The sequence below is a fragment of the Tenebrio molitor genome, chromosome 3 (assembly GCF_963966145.1).
Source record: "Tenebrio molitor chromosome 3, icTenMoli1.1, whole genome shotgun sequence".
NCBI classification, from domain to species: Eukaryota; Metazoa; Arthropoda; class Insecta; order Coleoptera; family Tenebrionidae; genus Tenebrio; species Tenebrio molitor.
In genome coordinates, this window is record NC_091048.1 from 19,642,239 (window position 1) to 19,659,022 (window position 16,784).

Below are 16,784 nucleotides of genomic sequence, written 5' to 3' on the forward strand. Positions count from 1 at the left end.
TTTTAATAAACAATTGTCAGTGTCAAAATGAAGTAAAAAACCACACTGTACCACCCTAAAATTTGGACATATGGACCAGCTGTATAACAATTTGACACCAAATCATGGTTAAGGTTATGTTCACTTCACTTCCCGTACCTTTCTTCCGTGAATTCATTTTCAAAACAAATTTAATGAGAAATCAGGAGGAACCTTTTCGAATTTGAAATAAACTCTCGCTCGTTAGGGCGCAGGCTCAGTTACATAAAAAAATGTTGACACTCAATGTGACCAATCGTATTATCATGAAAATCACAGTTTGGCTCATACCAACAAGACAACGTTTTGACAATTGTTTATTAAAAAAATTCATTATAATAAGGACAACGTAACATTTTATCTGCCCCGCCCATTACATTTTCTTAGTTACCAATCAAATAGGTCTGATTTATAGAGAAAAAAAATTCTGACATTCGAATTGTCTTAATGACATTTTATTTTTTAGAACCTAAAACAATAATTGTGGACTTGACAGCAAAATTCTAACCTTAACTTTTTTACGTGGCAAATGTGATGAAAAATTATACAGATTGAATTTGGCGTTGATTCTTATTGGTCAATTTATGTGGGTGGAGCAGATAAAAAGTTATAACGGTAATACTACAGGGTTATTATAAATGATTGTAGTCGAAGCAGGCCATGCCCATGTTATGAAATTTTTGCCGCTTTCATGTGAACTGTCAATTTTTGTCGCTGTCTCTGTCATTTTTTAGGTGAAAAGTGCGGTGATGAGAGTTTTAATTATTTTTTTTTAATTAACGATTGAATCCAAAAATATTGAGTTGTTTTGCACCCAATTCAACTCCTGTGTGTGAAAGATGTGTACTCACTTATTCACATCATTTATATGGAGCGGCAACCATAAATTTTACATTCAGTTTTTATGCCTACTTGGACTAGAATCATTTAGAATAACCCTCTATAACTATGTTTAATGTTTTTTAAATCAAAAAACAAATATCCACGTTAACTTTGGGAATCTATTGTGGGTTGCATAGGTATGTATGAATCTAAATATTGGAATAAGTTTACAATATAAGGTATTTATTTATTATTATTACTCTCGTGTCAAAAATGAATTACTCCCTAGGATTTAGGGATATTCGTTACTAGGTTGTCATAAATTTGGTTAGGTTGGAGGCTATGTGGTTTCTGGTGACAAACAAAAGATATCCCAAAAATGTAAGACAGCAAATTAATTGTAACAGTTGCAAATGACTAATTTCTCGGTAAGTGATAGATGATTTTTCATTTCACAATCAATTTTGGTTACTGGCGGCATATTTATTTGGATTTAATCTCTCAATTCAAAGTAACCAACCTTAGGCATTCAAAATAACTTTTGAAAATTCTAGTTACACACAACATGAAAAACGTTATTTACCTAAAAGTTCGAATTCTAGCGAGTAATTCATTTTTGACACGAGAGTACATAATATGACAAAACAAATCTTTTTTAAAGTAAATTATTTAACTTAAAATGTGTAGGTATAATATTTTCTTCCTGCTAATATTGTATAACAGTCAAAATTTTATAAAACAAGCGATGTTGTACCTATAACCATTACTTATTACAATAATTGTTCGTTATCTCGTTCAAGAACGTTTTTATAAAATGCCAGTGCAGCGCGATGTAGAAAGACAAACTGTTCGAAATCGATAAAATTAATGTGTGTGCGTCTCACAGATTTTACAGCACCAACAACATCGCATTTTCTTTCGTGGATCATCTTATCAACCATGTACAAGAAGCAAACCATTAGACCGCTGGATCTGATTCCATCACTAGAAATCATATAAAATGTGTGTATCAAAAAATGACATTCACACAGTGGGTCATATTATGTGTTAAGAAAACAGAAAAGTCAAAACTTCATGATAAAATAATTATTCTTAACACAATAGCAAAGTAGATCTGCATTTTGTAAGATAGAATAATTAGAACAGAGCTAGGTAAGAACCTTTTCAGTGACGTTTTTTGATCCTTTTTGAATCAGTGTGTATACATAGTATACAGCGTGATTCTGAAATAAGTTTGGAAAAAAAAAACCGGCAATTGGCGATGATGAGAAGAAGTGATAGAAAAAAAAATTCTTATAAAAGTTTTTTCGTTTTCGAGATAAAAATGATTGAGGTAAAATTGCTAGTACGCTGCTGAGTTAAAAATGATTAATTGATTATCCTGGTAGCAACAATAATAATCAAAGATAAAAGGTGCCCGGAGTCACAAACGTGACATTGGATACTCCTTTCGATTATTTCCATAGAAACATTTACAAAGTGCTTGCACCTACGACTTTATTGTGGAGTTGATGTAACAATGGTTGCTAATGAAGTGAACAAATTCGGACAAATTTTCCCTATTCATAGCTGTCAAAAATACGAGGATATTGGGTAATGTCTAGTCTTTTGATTTCCACTCCCAAAAGTCATTTACGCAGAATCATTTCGTAAAGGATACTTCACATTTTTTTTTTGCATATCGTAATGAAAGTGGCACTTTTTTACACACAAAATCGTAGTGAAAGTAGTACTTTTTTGCATCATTTTATTCCATATCCTTGGAGATGATTGTCAAAGCATACCTATTTTTTTTTTTTTGTAATTTTTCATAAATCCTTTTAGACCAAATTTCTCAACTTTTTTCGATATGCAAACAATAGTGTGTACAACACGTTATAAAAGTCTCTTTTTTTCACTTATTTGCTTGATTAACTCGGGCAACGCAAATTCGTGAAAAAAAGTATGACTTTCATAACTGGTTGTACAAATAACTATTTACAAACTTATTTCAGAAACACCTGTATAAGCTCCTGTCAAACTTACTCGCAGCAAAATAAAATTCGACCCCCTTGTGAGTTTTCTTTCCTTATTGCATCCCAAATGTCCAACATCAGGTCGGTGCTGTCTGGTACTCCTTTAATTTTGGGCCATTTTTTGACGTTGAAAACTGACGGGGGTTTTTTCAGCTTCAGCTAAAACGAGTACAATGAACGGTCAGGGTAAAATAAAAAAACACCACATTACTCCATTAATTTTCAATGTAAACTTGTTGTAGTAGCGATACTCTTTAATAGTATCCAATTCAATTGTGACTTCTTTAGTTTTGATAGCCTTGTTGTGGTTTGTCGGAAAGTAACAACAATCGTTCTAGGAAAATTTAATTTGAGTAAAAATTGTGGGGTGTTAATTGCTGTAATTTTACCGAGGTTGTACAATTCAGCTCGTTTAAATTGATGATAATTTCAACTTGGTTTTGTATAACCATTAACCAAAAATCTGATAGGGTGTTGCGCAGTGGTTGTTGAGCCACAATATAGTTTTCCTTTTGCTTGTAGTCAACCACGTACATGGCATGGATGTAATCTGATTCAGCGTCTGGTGATACTTGTAATGTCACTCGACTGTGTTCAACTAAACACAAAATGTTGAATTGTCAATTTAATGTCAAATGTGGTGTGTTGTACAAACCAGGAAGCAGATTATTATCATTCTGATAACGGTTCTTCTTCGGTTCATCCGAGCAAGGGGTGTAGGGTGTAAGAGCCCTGAACATCCATTCTCTGTGTTCCAAAAGTTTCGACCACATTTTTTTAATGGTATTATCCTCAAACAACTTGTTACAGTAAGCTTCATAGTCTTGGTTTAACTCAATCGCATCATTTCTGTAGTTAAGGTTCTCATAAATTATGAGATGAGCTAGTTGGTATTGTTTCTAAAACAGTGAATAATAATCGAATTGATATTTTTAGCAGAACTTTTTACCAAATTCTGGACCATATCGGCTCTACTGTTTCTCAGTTTTTTGGTGGTCTCGAACAAATTGAACAAACCACTGCTTGCAACTTCTCGTAAAGCTATGTCGCACAAGACCAGAGTTGCTGATCTGCCTAAGCCACCCCTACAAAATATTTTTAAGTTTCCTCGTTTTCATGTTTTTACTAAATCGTACAAACAGTGAAATACCACTGGTACAGAGTGATGGGGTATGGATAATAGGTCATTCATGAACTCGGCGAAAACGTGGGACGACAAGAAATTATTGGACCACGTGTTAAAATGAAGATGATTTAGCTAGAAAATTAGAATTTAAATGGGATACACAGTGGGTTTATTTATACTTGTACCTTCCTAGACTCTCCAAATCGCTGTAAAACTAACATTCTGTGCTCGTAAAATTCATATGACGAGACTTTAGGTGAGTAAATTTCCATGCCATCGCACCTCATTTGACAGTCTGTTTGCGGCCAATAGCAGTAATATTTTTCATTGTTGTGACTTATCATTACGATATATTCTACTTTCTCTTGCCAGATCATTCGCCAGAAATCTGTGAAGGTCTTTTCCGTAGGATTTTGGGTAACAATATATTCTTTAGGATTATCGAAACACTAAAAATGCTAGTTGACTAAATACATTTTAGATTTTTCGAAATTTTACCTGCACGTAACTAGCATTTATGTAATCTGTAGATCGGTGTTCGTCACCCAAAGTTTTGTGGAGTTTGACTCGATTTTCATCATCTGAAATTTTTACTAACAAACTGAACATTTTGAAAGAGAAGACACTTACAAGGAAGAATGTTGGGATATCTATTTTTTTCCAAATTTTCAGGCTTTTTGCCTTCATTGCTTTCTTTCAAATATCCAGAAGGAAGAGACTGAAATACGTGTCTAAATTATACATACTTTAAGAAGAAATTGTGTATACGTAATAAAAAATACATACCTCAAACTGCACTTTGAGATCGTCAGATGTTTTCTCCCTGTTAAACACTTGATGAATGTAATTTGAAAAAAGTGGCCCTTTAATTGAAGGCCATTGATCACGTGTTGCCGAATTGTCAGTTTTTGAATTTAATAATATTTCCTTGTCTTCGTATTCATTCTTTCTGAACACTACTGCTTCTAAAATTTTACTGTTAATTTACAATTACAGTGTGCAAATACGAAATTATACCACCAGGTCCCAATTTGGATTTTCTCTTTTTAAAGTAAACAAATATTAACACCGATGCAATGAACACAATCGGAAGAATTATCAGTAGGTATAGAGGGTTGAAGGACGATGTAGCGAGATCACTTGATCTCTTATCCTCTATTACACTCGTAGCATTCTTATCTATAACATTCCTACTATACTTTTTGTAATCCGGTAAACTGGATGTTGTATTTATTTTTTCATTTAAAGCATTTTCACAAGTCATATTTGAAGTATTTTCAATTTTTATGTATCTTTTATTCTCTGCACAACTTAGAATTGAAGACAAATATGCAGTTTCGCCAATAGCCCAAAACCTTGTTTCATCAGAGATATGGTTCGTTGTTATTGATATGTTGAAACAAGTAGTAAAGTTTTTCAATGGAAATTGTTGTTTTTTCCATTTTCCGTTACCCTAAAAAGAGATCTCTTTAATCGTGGTTAAGGTATATTTATTTGTTACAATAAAGTTACAGTAAATGATTCAGTTATCTTATTATGAGTTGAGTTTAATAATTGAATTGTAATATTGCAGCCAGGACACATTGACAAATACATATAAAAACATCCTGTTTCTACAGTTGTGCAGTTTTCTAGTTTTGTGTAGATCATTTCTGTTTTATTTTGAGTCGTATGTAGATAAGTATCTGTAATAGATAGATTTAAATACAAGTAAATGAAAAACGTCAATGGTACACCGAAGCAGGACATAATTATTTGGCAATATAATATTTTCTTTATTACTTACAGTTGTGCAGTTTCCACATGTGCATTGCATTGGGGATGTAATATTGTGAAGCATTGAAATGTGGCGTGATATTACAGCTGCTGGTGATATTGGTACACTCGAATTTATCGTCTTTTAATTTTAGGTGATACCACTGAAAATGTCACCAAAAATAATAAACTAAAAAACCACGCATTGGTAGTTGGTTGAATATTAGCTGCGTAACTTACGTTTAATATTAGAAGAGATTTTTTTAAGACACTAACAAATTACCATTAAATGTAACGTTTAACCAAGAAACTGGTAATCGGCAATTTAAAAACTTGATTTAAGTAATTAATTTTTAATTCATGTTCTTTCATGTTCATGTTCATTTGGCATTTTATTACATCATATGGTTCAAGGATTAAAAGAATAACTGCCAAACCTACAGTTAATATTACCAAAATCAAATTTATTTAAAATATAAATTATGATTATAACTGCAAAGTTTGCAAGACTTTTGTATTAGGTAAATCTAAAATTTTTAAGGTAGCAGTAGTAGCGGTGCAAAATAAATTAACAAAATTTTGCATTAATGACAAATTAGTCATTGAAGAAATTTGCTCGCATAATTATAGAATAGAATACTGGGTGCCCTAAAATTCGCGGAACAACTTAGCAGTAGGTACGTTATTAACTAGTCAGTCAACAAAAAAAGGCCCAATTTACACACGAACGAGTTGAATACAACGTTTTTTTGTTCGACGAGCCCCTTATTTTTATTTATCAAAATCCGTTCACATATGCATATACATATTTGCCGATTAGTTTTGTGGTGGTGTGACTCATGTCAACAGCGCTGGGATATGAATTTGACTATGGCCCCTACAACTACGTAGTTGTAGGGGCCATAAATTTGACGAGGGTATCACGTCATTTCGGCGCGGATGAATCGGGGCACGTCGTTTCGGCGCTGACATATCGGCGCTACGTCAGTTCGGCGCAAAGACAAATCGGCGCAATGGCGAATGACATATCGGCGCACTAAGGTCACTAGATAAACACACTACGTGTTAAGGTAGCGCCATTACATTCCTGACGTGAGTTTATTGTGGAACAAAGATAACAAATGCAAATGTCGTAAGTGCGACGAGGAAGACATCAGTTTTAGAGAAATTTGTTTGGCAGAATGACAGCAGTCTTTTAACGTCAAAAAGTTAGGTTATGCGTTATGCTGACATTTTAAATAGTATATTATATAAAGTCCTCGTCTAGAAATAGTCAATTTTGACTTAAATTGTAAATCATTTCACAACAGAACAGCGAACCGTCTTATAACTTACCACCCTCTAACTTTATTGCCCCTTTCTTGTGCAGTGCCGACTCAAGGAAGAGCAAACATCAGGTAAAGTAACAGCCCCTATTTATTTATGAAATTATTTATGGTAGTCATAAGACGATTTTCTCTCCTATTGTAAAATGATTTACAATTTAAGTCAAAATTGACTATTTACCAAGGTGGAGAAGTTCATAATCATAGCCAGAGCGCCAAGATTAGAGCCCGAGGCGCGCCGAGGGTTGTAAGGCGCGAAGGCTATAAGGGACTTCTCCACCGTGGTTTATATAAGTACTATTTTTTTCACTACTAGATACGTTAAAACCCTTTCTGATAATAATTATTAATCAAATTATCTTGTCGGATGCGACGGGTCCGAGTTGTCATTTCTTGACAGTTGGTATGAAAATCGTCTACGTTAACCAATGAAATAGACGACAATCTTTCGTTCCTAGGTGACGGTTGTTCCATTATTCACCACTAGTTAATAATGAAAAATTATTTAGCTGTCACTGAGCGAACGTAGAAAAACGAAACTTCTCAGACTTCTATGACAACCGATAACGCTAGACTTTATTACTAGTAGTGAAAAAAATTAATTATAGTATAATTCAGAATAAATGGCATCGCGGTAGGCGTGGATTATCTAAAGTGAGCTTTATATTATGTCAAAAAATTAACTAAACATGTGAAACCGTCATTACTTTATTTTGAGGTTCTGCGTCACATTATTTTGACATGGTTTTGATCCACAGCAGAGCTAACCCACAGAAAAATCATACAGTTTTCGTAAAAGAAAGAAAGAAATTCCAAATACTATAACAAGAAAATAAACACAAAACGATTCCAACGATAATGTCAAAACCAAATTGACAGCGAAGGATACCAACAGCGTCGAAACCAAGGTATTATTTATTAGCAAGGGTCTTGCTGCCAACCGTAGAGGGATATGGAGGGAGCACTGCCTATGCTGGCAATGTAAAGGCAGCTGCACGTAGCGAGACCTGTGCGGAGACCTTTTATGACGCCTTTTAAAATGACCGCCAGTAAAATTAGTATATTAAAGAGAGTAGACTCTATCCTGGTTCCTAGGGGCGTTTGTCGATTGTTGATTGGCTGCACTGTTATTGTCAAAATTGTTAGATATGACTATGATATGATGACTGTTCTGTGGATATGACAGGTGACCGAGGTACGAGGGAGTATTTTAAAAGATGTGAGTGCAACAAAGGAACTTTTTACACGTATGTCTTACAACATTTTATCTACGATCGTGAGATCATCACACCGGTTTCAACATAAATTTGTATAAAATAATTCATTGATTCAATATTTCATGAATAACCAAAGTCGTTTGAGAACCACGTCGTTTAGCAACCTAAACAATGTTTCCAACAAATTCGATTGTTGTATTCTGACAGTTCTGTGCCATAAAAGCGAGAAATCGTCCTCTAAAACTTTTAGAGAACGATTCCGTCAGTTTCTCTAAACGTCAACTTTAACAACGATTTTTAGTGCAAAAAGTGCCTACTTTTTACGCGATCGTAGATAAAATATTTCAAGAGTGAAAATAAAATGTAAATTGTATGTTAACTATTTAGATTTGCTTGCATTTACTTCACAAAGTCTGTGGTAACTAGGCTGCCAATTCAATGGTTTCCCAATATTTTGGATCCACAATTGTCTGCGTGACGCATCGTTTGGGAACTGAAACATTTTAATACCTCTTTCTGATCTGGTAGAACAATAAGGTGCCGTGCAACTAACCATTTTAAGAAATTTTTCTGTTTTGAATTTGGCGCTTGACCGAACTGACAGATATTTGAAGCTTGAAGTAAACAGTAGATGCTGCCAACAGAAGATGGTATAAGGAAATATTTATGATATGATAATGTTGGAATCAACATTTTAATTACTTCAGTTGCATTGCGATATAATGAAAATTCCTACAAAAATTGTCCCCAGAAAAAAAGTCGAAGGTACGCCACTGGAAAGATGAGTTATTTACGTTTACTTCGGTTTCGCTCGGCTCATCCTGGAGATCTTTTATTAGGTCTACAGAAAAGCGCGGTCGTATCCACTTTTTTGAAGAGTGCTCCCTACATATCCCTCTACGCTGCCAACGTAAATTTGAATTTCCAACGCCTACCGCCAACCGCCATGACACTTATTCTGAATTATAATATAGACATCTTCATAAGATGTACCGAAATATAGGAACGATTGGTAATGGACCTTTACAAATAAGGATGGTCTTCGTCGCACAGTGACGTCACTGCGTAAAGGAATTCTGCGTCCTGTGAGACAACAAAGATGTTGACCGTTAGGTAAAATCAGTGGCGGCTGGTACAGGAGGGGCAGATGGGCAATGCCCCCCCAAAACAAATTGTAAAATAAGGATAACAATAAATATAAAAATCGTTATATAGTCTATTCAAATATTTAAATTGTAATAAGTTCGAATGTGACAATGGGTGCATTTTGTATTTTGCGCGCTGCTCAGCGTCATTTGGATCTTGCGTTACAAAAGCGCCTCGCGGCGTAGGCAAGCACTAGCTTGCCCCGCTTCGTTTATTTTCCCCTACGACGTACGACGCTTCTACAAGTTCTCCGAGAACATCATGTTAAAAAATCCCTATGACGCCGATGCCCATCTCTGTGGGCAAGAGCGACTTTGCCCACAGCTAATAAGAACACATAATTTACCGGACTTCATCGAACGTTGAATTGTTTTTAGCTCGATTGCATCCGAAGTTATGAATTTCAAATTTTAACGAGATTTCAACTGATTTGCAAGTTCGCAACACTTGTCGTCTAATTCTTAATCAAACGTGTGTTTAGTGCTTTTATATATTTTCTGCTTTCAAGTGTAGTTTTTACTAGCATTCTGCATTAATAGTAACATTAGGTTTCAGTCGTGCTCTACGCAGTCGTGCTATTTACGAATATTATCATGAATTTCGTTCAATCAATTAAAAATTTAAAAACCGCTGTTGGACTTGGATTTGAAGAGCGGAAAGAAATTAAACAGTTGGGTCCACCTCGTCCATACCTGAAAATTTGTAAACAAAATTTGATCAAGGGTAAAATTGTGGTAAGAAATTTTAACAGAGGTATGTACAATAACGCTAGTTGGTTATGTGCTTGCCATGTAAGTAATTCATTTTATTGTTTCGTGTGTTTGGTAATTTAAAACATTTGGGCCAAAAAGTTAAAAAGCATGCAATAAGCCAAAAACATTTATCTTATTCAGTCGAGTTTGGAATTTTGGGCAACACGGACCTCCGTAACCAGCTGAGTGGGGTATATCGCCTTGAAATTCAAAAACATAATGAAAAAGTGAAACAAAATCGATATATTTTAAGAAAACTTATTGATGCGATAAAATTTTGCGGGGCATTTGAGTTAGCGTTACGTGGACATGATGAAGGGGTTGAGAGCAATAACCCAGGCATTTTTCGAGGTTTGATAAATTTAATTGCCGAAGTTATCGATATTTTAAAATTACACATAGATCAATCTAAAAACACCGTGTTCACTGGCACTGACATGGATATAGACAGCAATAAAAAAGTATTGGGTACAATCCGAATTGATCCAAGTGTGCCCTCCCTTTCAATTTGGTCACGAGCCGCCACTGGGTAAAATAACTTCGATGAGTTAAACCAATGGAAATAAGTGTAGCGGTATTCGTAACCTCACTTTCTGCTATTACAAGACTTGTAATTTTGATGCTGACTGACTTGCAAGAAAACGCGCTTCCTCGTTTTGTGCACTCTGCTGATATTCGATATTTTGATTATTCGACATTAGCGCCGATTTGTCGTTGCGCCGATTTGTCGTTGCGCCAATTTGTCTTTGCGCCGAGTTGTCTTTGCGCCGATTTGTCGTAGCGCCGAATCGTCATACGCGGAATTGTCGGGCGCTGATTTGGCAGCGCCGATTTGTCATGGAACCGTATTTAAAATAAACTAGATCAAAGTTGCACCTTTCGAGCCCCCATTTCTTCAAATCCATTAGGTATAGGCCCGGTTTATTCACCTTCAAGTAAATTTATCCTGCCAGTAGTTGCTATGATTTATAGTAAATTCAAAAAACTCCTGGACTGTCAAAATTAAATTTTAAATAAAAAGCTTGTTTTGACTGTACTTGGGTATAAAAGTTTTTTGCTACAGTGTACCACGTCAAAATATGTTTAGGTTATGTTTTCCTTTTTAATCATTGAACTAAAAATGTTTTGAACATTTGAAACGAAATGCAGCAACTTAAAGAACTGGAGCAATTTAATCAAGTTTATAAAACTGTGGCGGTCGTGAAAAAGTAGGTAAGTCAAATAATTTCAAAAATGAGTTAACGATGTTTACACCTTAATAATAAATCATGGAATTAAATAATTCAGATTTTCACAGTTTAAAATTTACTTATATTGAAAGCAAGTACAGGTAGAAAGAAGTTTCTATTTAATTACAGGATTTTAGGAATGATGTGGAATTTTGAATCATTGCCCTGAAAAATTAACATTTTCGACTTACCTACTTTTTCACGACCGCCACAGAAAAAACACAAAGAAAAACAAGGTGACACACGACAAACTGAAAACCGGTAAAAACTAAACAATAACCAAAATTGAAAATCGCTTCCCATACCTGTCTGAGTCAGATTCCCAGATTCCGGTAAGGGTATATTAGGTGCAACATCTTTAATATATCCACATAGTTAACCAATCAGCTTTACCTAATCAGGCTTTATATAGCTATTAAGACAACAAGGGTTTTATAGACGTTTTAAAAATCGAGATCGTAGTTTAAATCAGAGCGACCGCAGGGAGCGAGGATTTAATAGATAAACTATAAAACACGCGTTGTCTTCAAGATTTTTTCTAACACTAACACCTTATCAGAAATTTTAATAAATTCAGAAATTATTCGAGGCGCGTCACAATACATAAAATGCGGAGGTTGCCGTGGGTACTATGGTAATAATATGTATCAACAAATTTGGAAAAAAACAATCTTCATCGTTGAAATGTGCCAAAACGTTCCAGAAGAAATAAGAAAAAAGGGGTAATTTGTTACCAATGAAGTCTAAAAGTGCATACGAAAAGGTGTATGTTTCGTTTCAAGGCCGGAACAATAAAAAAAAGCATCACGGAGGTAACGGAAGATGTCATTTTGGCTTTTCTTGATATGGGGTAAGCGTGTAGAACTTCATTAAAAGTTAATTCACACTACGGCAAGAATCATTTGAAGAAAATGTAAAGATTGCCATTTTCGATGGCCGGGCACTTGCATTGGATGAAACAGCAGAAGTTAAAGAAGAAGATGTTATGAACAAGAGCACGAAGCTAATATGGCAATTCCAATTCAATAATTGTACTTTTCACTTTTGTGATAATTACTGTAAAAATGATGAATAAAATGTTACTTGAATGATGTGTGTGAGCGTATTTTATGACTCTATAAGATACGTTGCTATTGACGACGTGTCTTATAGAGACAAGCGTATTTTATGGGAAACATAAGGTGTGAGCTCAAATGCACCACGGAAACAGTATAAGATATTAGTGTTAGAAAAATATAATAATTTATTATGGCTCTCTTCTCTCGCGCCAATAGAACCAGCATAGTTCGTTTTGAACTTTCCATTTTAACCTTTTTATAAAATGCACTTAAATAATTTGCAATTTATTTGACGATGTCAATTTAAACAAATGAATAGTTTGAAAAATCAAAAAATTATAGATACCGACCGGGCAATTTGAAAATAACTAGTGATTTAACCAACCTAACAACTGCAAATTTGATTTTGACAGTCCAGATGCTTTTTGAATGGACTTTAGAATCTAGTATTGGTAGATCCATGGTAATTAATTACCGTTCATATAAAGTTACTTGAAGGTGAATAAATCGGGCCATAGAATTTTTAAATTAGTTTTCTAATTACTTTCTAACCTGAGTGGATATTACTTCATTGAGCTGTTCCGCGAATTTTGGTGCACCCAGTATAGGTACGATCTTGCAACTTATTTTTTTTGTAGTTTTCTAGTTCAAGGAGTTTTTTTTTTTGTTCGACACTGTCAGAATTTGAGAATTTTCTCCTGTGTGAATGGATTTTGATAAATGTCACAACTTGTCAAAACGAAACGTCAAGCTAATTTTATAGTATTTTACAGTAGAAGTCCGTTAGGATAGCCTTTACTGCTGAGCCAGAGATTTTGTGAGACGAGCTCGCAGAGCGAGTCGAATAATACTGGCAAGGCTGTAAAGGCCCTAACGGACGTGTATTGTACAATAGTTTTTGTAATATCTCTACGATTCGTTCACAATTATTTTTTTGAAATACATTTTTTTCAACGCCATCGAAAAAACCGAATGATTAATAAGTGTGCGGAGGACGTCGTCATGTCAACCGTTGTTTGTGAAAAAAAATAGTTTCAATGTTGTTTGTCAGATTTGTTCAACGCTTAACTCTCATAAAATCAATAAAAAATCGCAATCAAGATATGCCCGATATCCGGAAGTGAGGTATCGTTATTGCCTGCAAAATTGCGCTTGTGTTAGTCTTAAAATTGTGAAGCATCATCTTCGATCTTGTCTACATTTGCTGCTGTTTGTCAGATTTGTTCAACACTTAACTTTCCGTTGAAAATAAACGACTGAAATCAATAAAAAATCGCGATCAAGATATTCCCGATGTCCGGAGAGCAAGTGAGGTCATCGTTATTCCCTCCAAAATCGCGCTTGTGTTGTAGTTTTAAAAGTCTGAAGCATCATCTTCGATCTCGTCTACATCTGTTAGTGGCATACGGATTTCGATTAATTCAAGGTGTGTCCCCTAACATTAAACATTAATTATTGTACCAATTGTAAAAAAGTTGAAAAATAAAGTTGCTATAGTTATTTAGTCATTCATAACGGCCGCTCCCGCTCATAACGGACACCCTTAACGGACTCCGGCTGTTATGAGGTTGTTTACATGGTGACAAATAGTCCGGAAAGCCGCCTTTAACAACTAGATATCACAAAAAAGATTTTAAGCGATTTGGAGCTTTTAAGAGGCTCGTCGAACAAAAAACCGTTGTATTCAACTCGTTCGTGTGTAAATTGGGCCTTTTTTGGAACTCGTGGGCCCACTCATGCCAAAAAATGCCCAATTTACACACAAACTCGTTAAATAAACTACTAGTACCATCGGCTGCATAGAAATCTAGTACAGTGTCAAATCTTACTCTACCTGAATTTTTGGAAATTTAAGTTGTGTAAGGTTGCAAAGTTCCACGTTGTACCGATAGAAGATAGTGATAGTGTCAGTAGTGAATGAGAACAGAAATTATACTCCTAACTTGACGTGAACGATAATTGTGTAAATTTGGCTGTACTAGATTTCTATGCAGCCGATGGTACCTTATTTTGTGTTCTTCTATCTCATTGGGGAATCTGTGACTAAAGATTTTTGTACCTGATTTTGTGTTCCATTTTCTGTCCCATTGTGTCTGTGACTAAAATTTATATTCCAATTAGATAAGCTTCTATTCTTAAAAATCTCCTGAATCTCTGTGTGAAAATCATGATTGTTCTTAAATGTTTCCCATCGATCGTCTATAACAATATCGTTTATGTGATGCTTGAATTCGATGGAGTTAATCACTTCCCAAACATGATTGGTTTTCTCTGTTAAGTTAAGGGTACTCGTAGAATTATCTAAATAGGAAGATGAAGAACCTGGAACATATAATTAGCAGTAGCAAGAGTGGGTAAAAACTGTAATAACACAAATTTACCAGCGTGAGTACTATCTTTTCCCAAACCGTCATTTAAAGTTATTCCAGGACTGTCACCATCCACTACACAGTACCCAGTAGAATTACTATTTTCACACACAGCAAAAGTACAAAATAGAAGAATAAATGAAATATTATTAAACGTCTTACAAGTTGTCATAGTGATAATAAATTTCTGAACGGTTTATTTAATTTTATGATTTATCTTATGTGTTATCTCAGATATAAGATAATATAAATTTACCATTTATCAAGAACCTCAAATACTACGGATTAAACATTATTCTGCAAATAAGGATATGATAACACCCAAATACATCTGAAACAAAGGAAGCTTTTATTGCATCTTGTTTTATAATATTTATGTAGATTGTAGTTACACATTTGGAACTTCTTTTTGAACACACATATATACGGTTTATTCACTTTGAGACACGCTGTAAACACCAATCTTCTACATTAAAACTGGAAGTTACTATAAAAATGTACTCACTTTAATCGTTATCTTTCCAATGATGAGTCATTTGAAACATGCGTTATCAACATAAATAGAAAGATTATTCAAAAGATTATTCAAGAATTGCCCCATAGATTTCTTAAAATATTATCCGAATAAAAATTTCTCTACAAAATTCAAAATTACTTTTTTGTTCGACACTGTCAAAATCTGAGAATTTTCTCCTGTGTGAACGGATTTTGATAAATTTGACAACTTGTCAAAACGAAACGTCAAGCTAATTTTAAAGATTTTTAGCGATTTGGAGCCTTTAAGGGGCTCGTCGAACAAAAAAACCTTGTATTCAACTCGTTCTTGTGTAATTTGGGTTTTTTTTTGGCACTCGTGGACCTTTAAAACTCTCGTTTCACTCGAGTTTTAAACTGGTCCACTCATGCCAAAAAAAGCCAAAATTACACACAAACTCGTTAAATAAATAACTATTCTGTACAAACTGTACTTGTATATCATTTATTAATTCCTCTATTGCGGTTCGTTTGATAATAGTTATTTTTATACAACTGCCATTAAAAGTGACATTTTTAGTGGAAGCTAATTTGATTAAAAATTGCTCTTTATAACTTACAGTGTTAATAGCTATTAATACCTAGCGATGTTATGATTATTATAACCACCGCAGATGTCGGTTTAGGTTTAGGTTTAGGTTTTTATTTGGGAACCGGTAGCAAGAGCTCGGATTTGAACGAAATTTTTTTAATGCGTTATAAATAAAACATATTAAAACCTTTATAGGTTAAAAATTGCCGCTCATTGTTTGTTTTATTAATTTATTGTTTATTTATAAGAACTGAAATTTTCCAGTTAGAAATCGTTATTTTCGCAAAAAAAAATACTAGAGTACAATATAGAATGACTTTGGGAAGAGTATATTGTTATATTGAAACTTGTTTGGAATTAATTGTATCTGGAAAAAGAAGAACAAGAGGCAGATGTTCGGTAGCCCGGTGTTGACCGGCTCAGATAGAAACACGTCCAGTTTGTCTTCTAGAGTCGCATAGTTAGCATTTTTTGAAGGAAAATATATAAATATTTTTAATGGTTTTTGACAAAAAAGTGTTTAGTAATACCATGCGATCGAAAATTTAAAAAATCCAGAGGTCCGTGAGTAATACGCTTCACACGGCGACACAAATTTCTCTCGGAAACCAGGACGGTCTTCCTCGAGCCACACCCTCAAGGTCCCACTGAACCACGAAAGCGATCATCAAGTACCGGAAACGAGGAGTGACCAGTCCTGCGCGACATCGCACCTGTGAGGTGCAGGAACCGGGCAAACCGCCCCTGTATACCGGGCAGAAAATAAATGTTGTGTTGTCCTTCAAAAGTTTGTATCTCTCTCCCTTCCGCGGCCCAATCTGGACACCTGATTTGTGTTTTGTGGCCGGCCCGACCTTCCTGGTCGTTTGGGTCGTAATAGTACCTA

General features: G+C 34.7%; 1 protein-coding gene across 3 annotated transcripts; it reads right to left on the minus strand.

The window, feature by feature from the left end:
- Positions 1-1,062: 1,062 nt before the first annotated feature.
- LOC138125735 (receptor-type tyrosine-protein phosphatase epsilon-like) lies at positions 1,063-15,350 on the minus strand. 3 transcript variants are annotated; one of them, XM_069041185.1, is made up of 17 exons: positions 15,225-15,350; positions 14,845-15,163; positions 14,523-14,785; positions 5,768-5,900; positions 5,494-5,666; positions 4,999-5,434; positions 4,768-4,946; positions 4,612-4,699; positions 4,480-4,562; positions 4,167-4,430; positions 3,992-4,113; positions 3,805-3,940; positions 3,511-3,754; positions 3,245-3,453; positions 3,067-3,189; positions 2,866-3,014; positions 1,063-1,824 (listed from the first exon to the last, which is right to left on the minus strand). In XM_069041185.1, exons 2-17 carry the CDS (start codon positions 15,002-15,004, stop codon positions 1,611-1,613), a joined length of 2,976 nt encoding a protein of 991 aa, XP_068897286.1. In that variant the 5' UTR covers positions 15,005-15,163; positions 15,225-15,350; the 3' UTR covers positions 1,063-1,610. The 3 variants fall into 3 exon arrangements, with proteins under 3 accessions (XP_068897286.1, XP_068897289.1, XP_068897287.1); XM_069041188.1 differs by having other exon boundaries at positions 14,845-15,110; positions 15,227-15,307; XM_069041186.1 differs by having other exon boundaries at positions 14,845-15,285.
- Positions 15,351-16,784: the final 1,434 nt, after the last annotated feature.

Excerpts from the sequence above, each read along its gene's own strand:
- LOC138125735 (XM_069041185.1), bottom strand. The coding sequence starts at position 15,004 with ATGACAACTTGTAAGACGTTTAATAATATTTCATTTATTCTTCTATTT. Across the intron at positions 5,435-5,493 it reads AGATAACTGAATCATTTACT|GGTAACGGAAAATGGAAAAA; the intron begins GTAACTTTATTG and ends ATCTCTTTTTAG. Across the intron at positions 3,190-3,244 it reads AGCTGAATTGTACAACCTCG|AACGATTGTTGTTACTTTCC; the intron begins GTAAAATTACAG and ends AAATTTTCCTAG.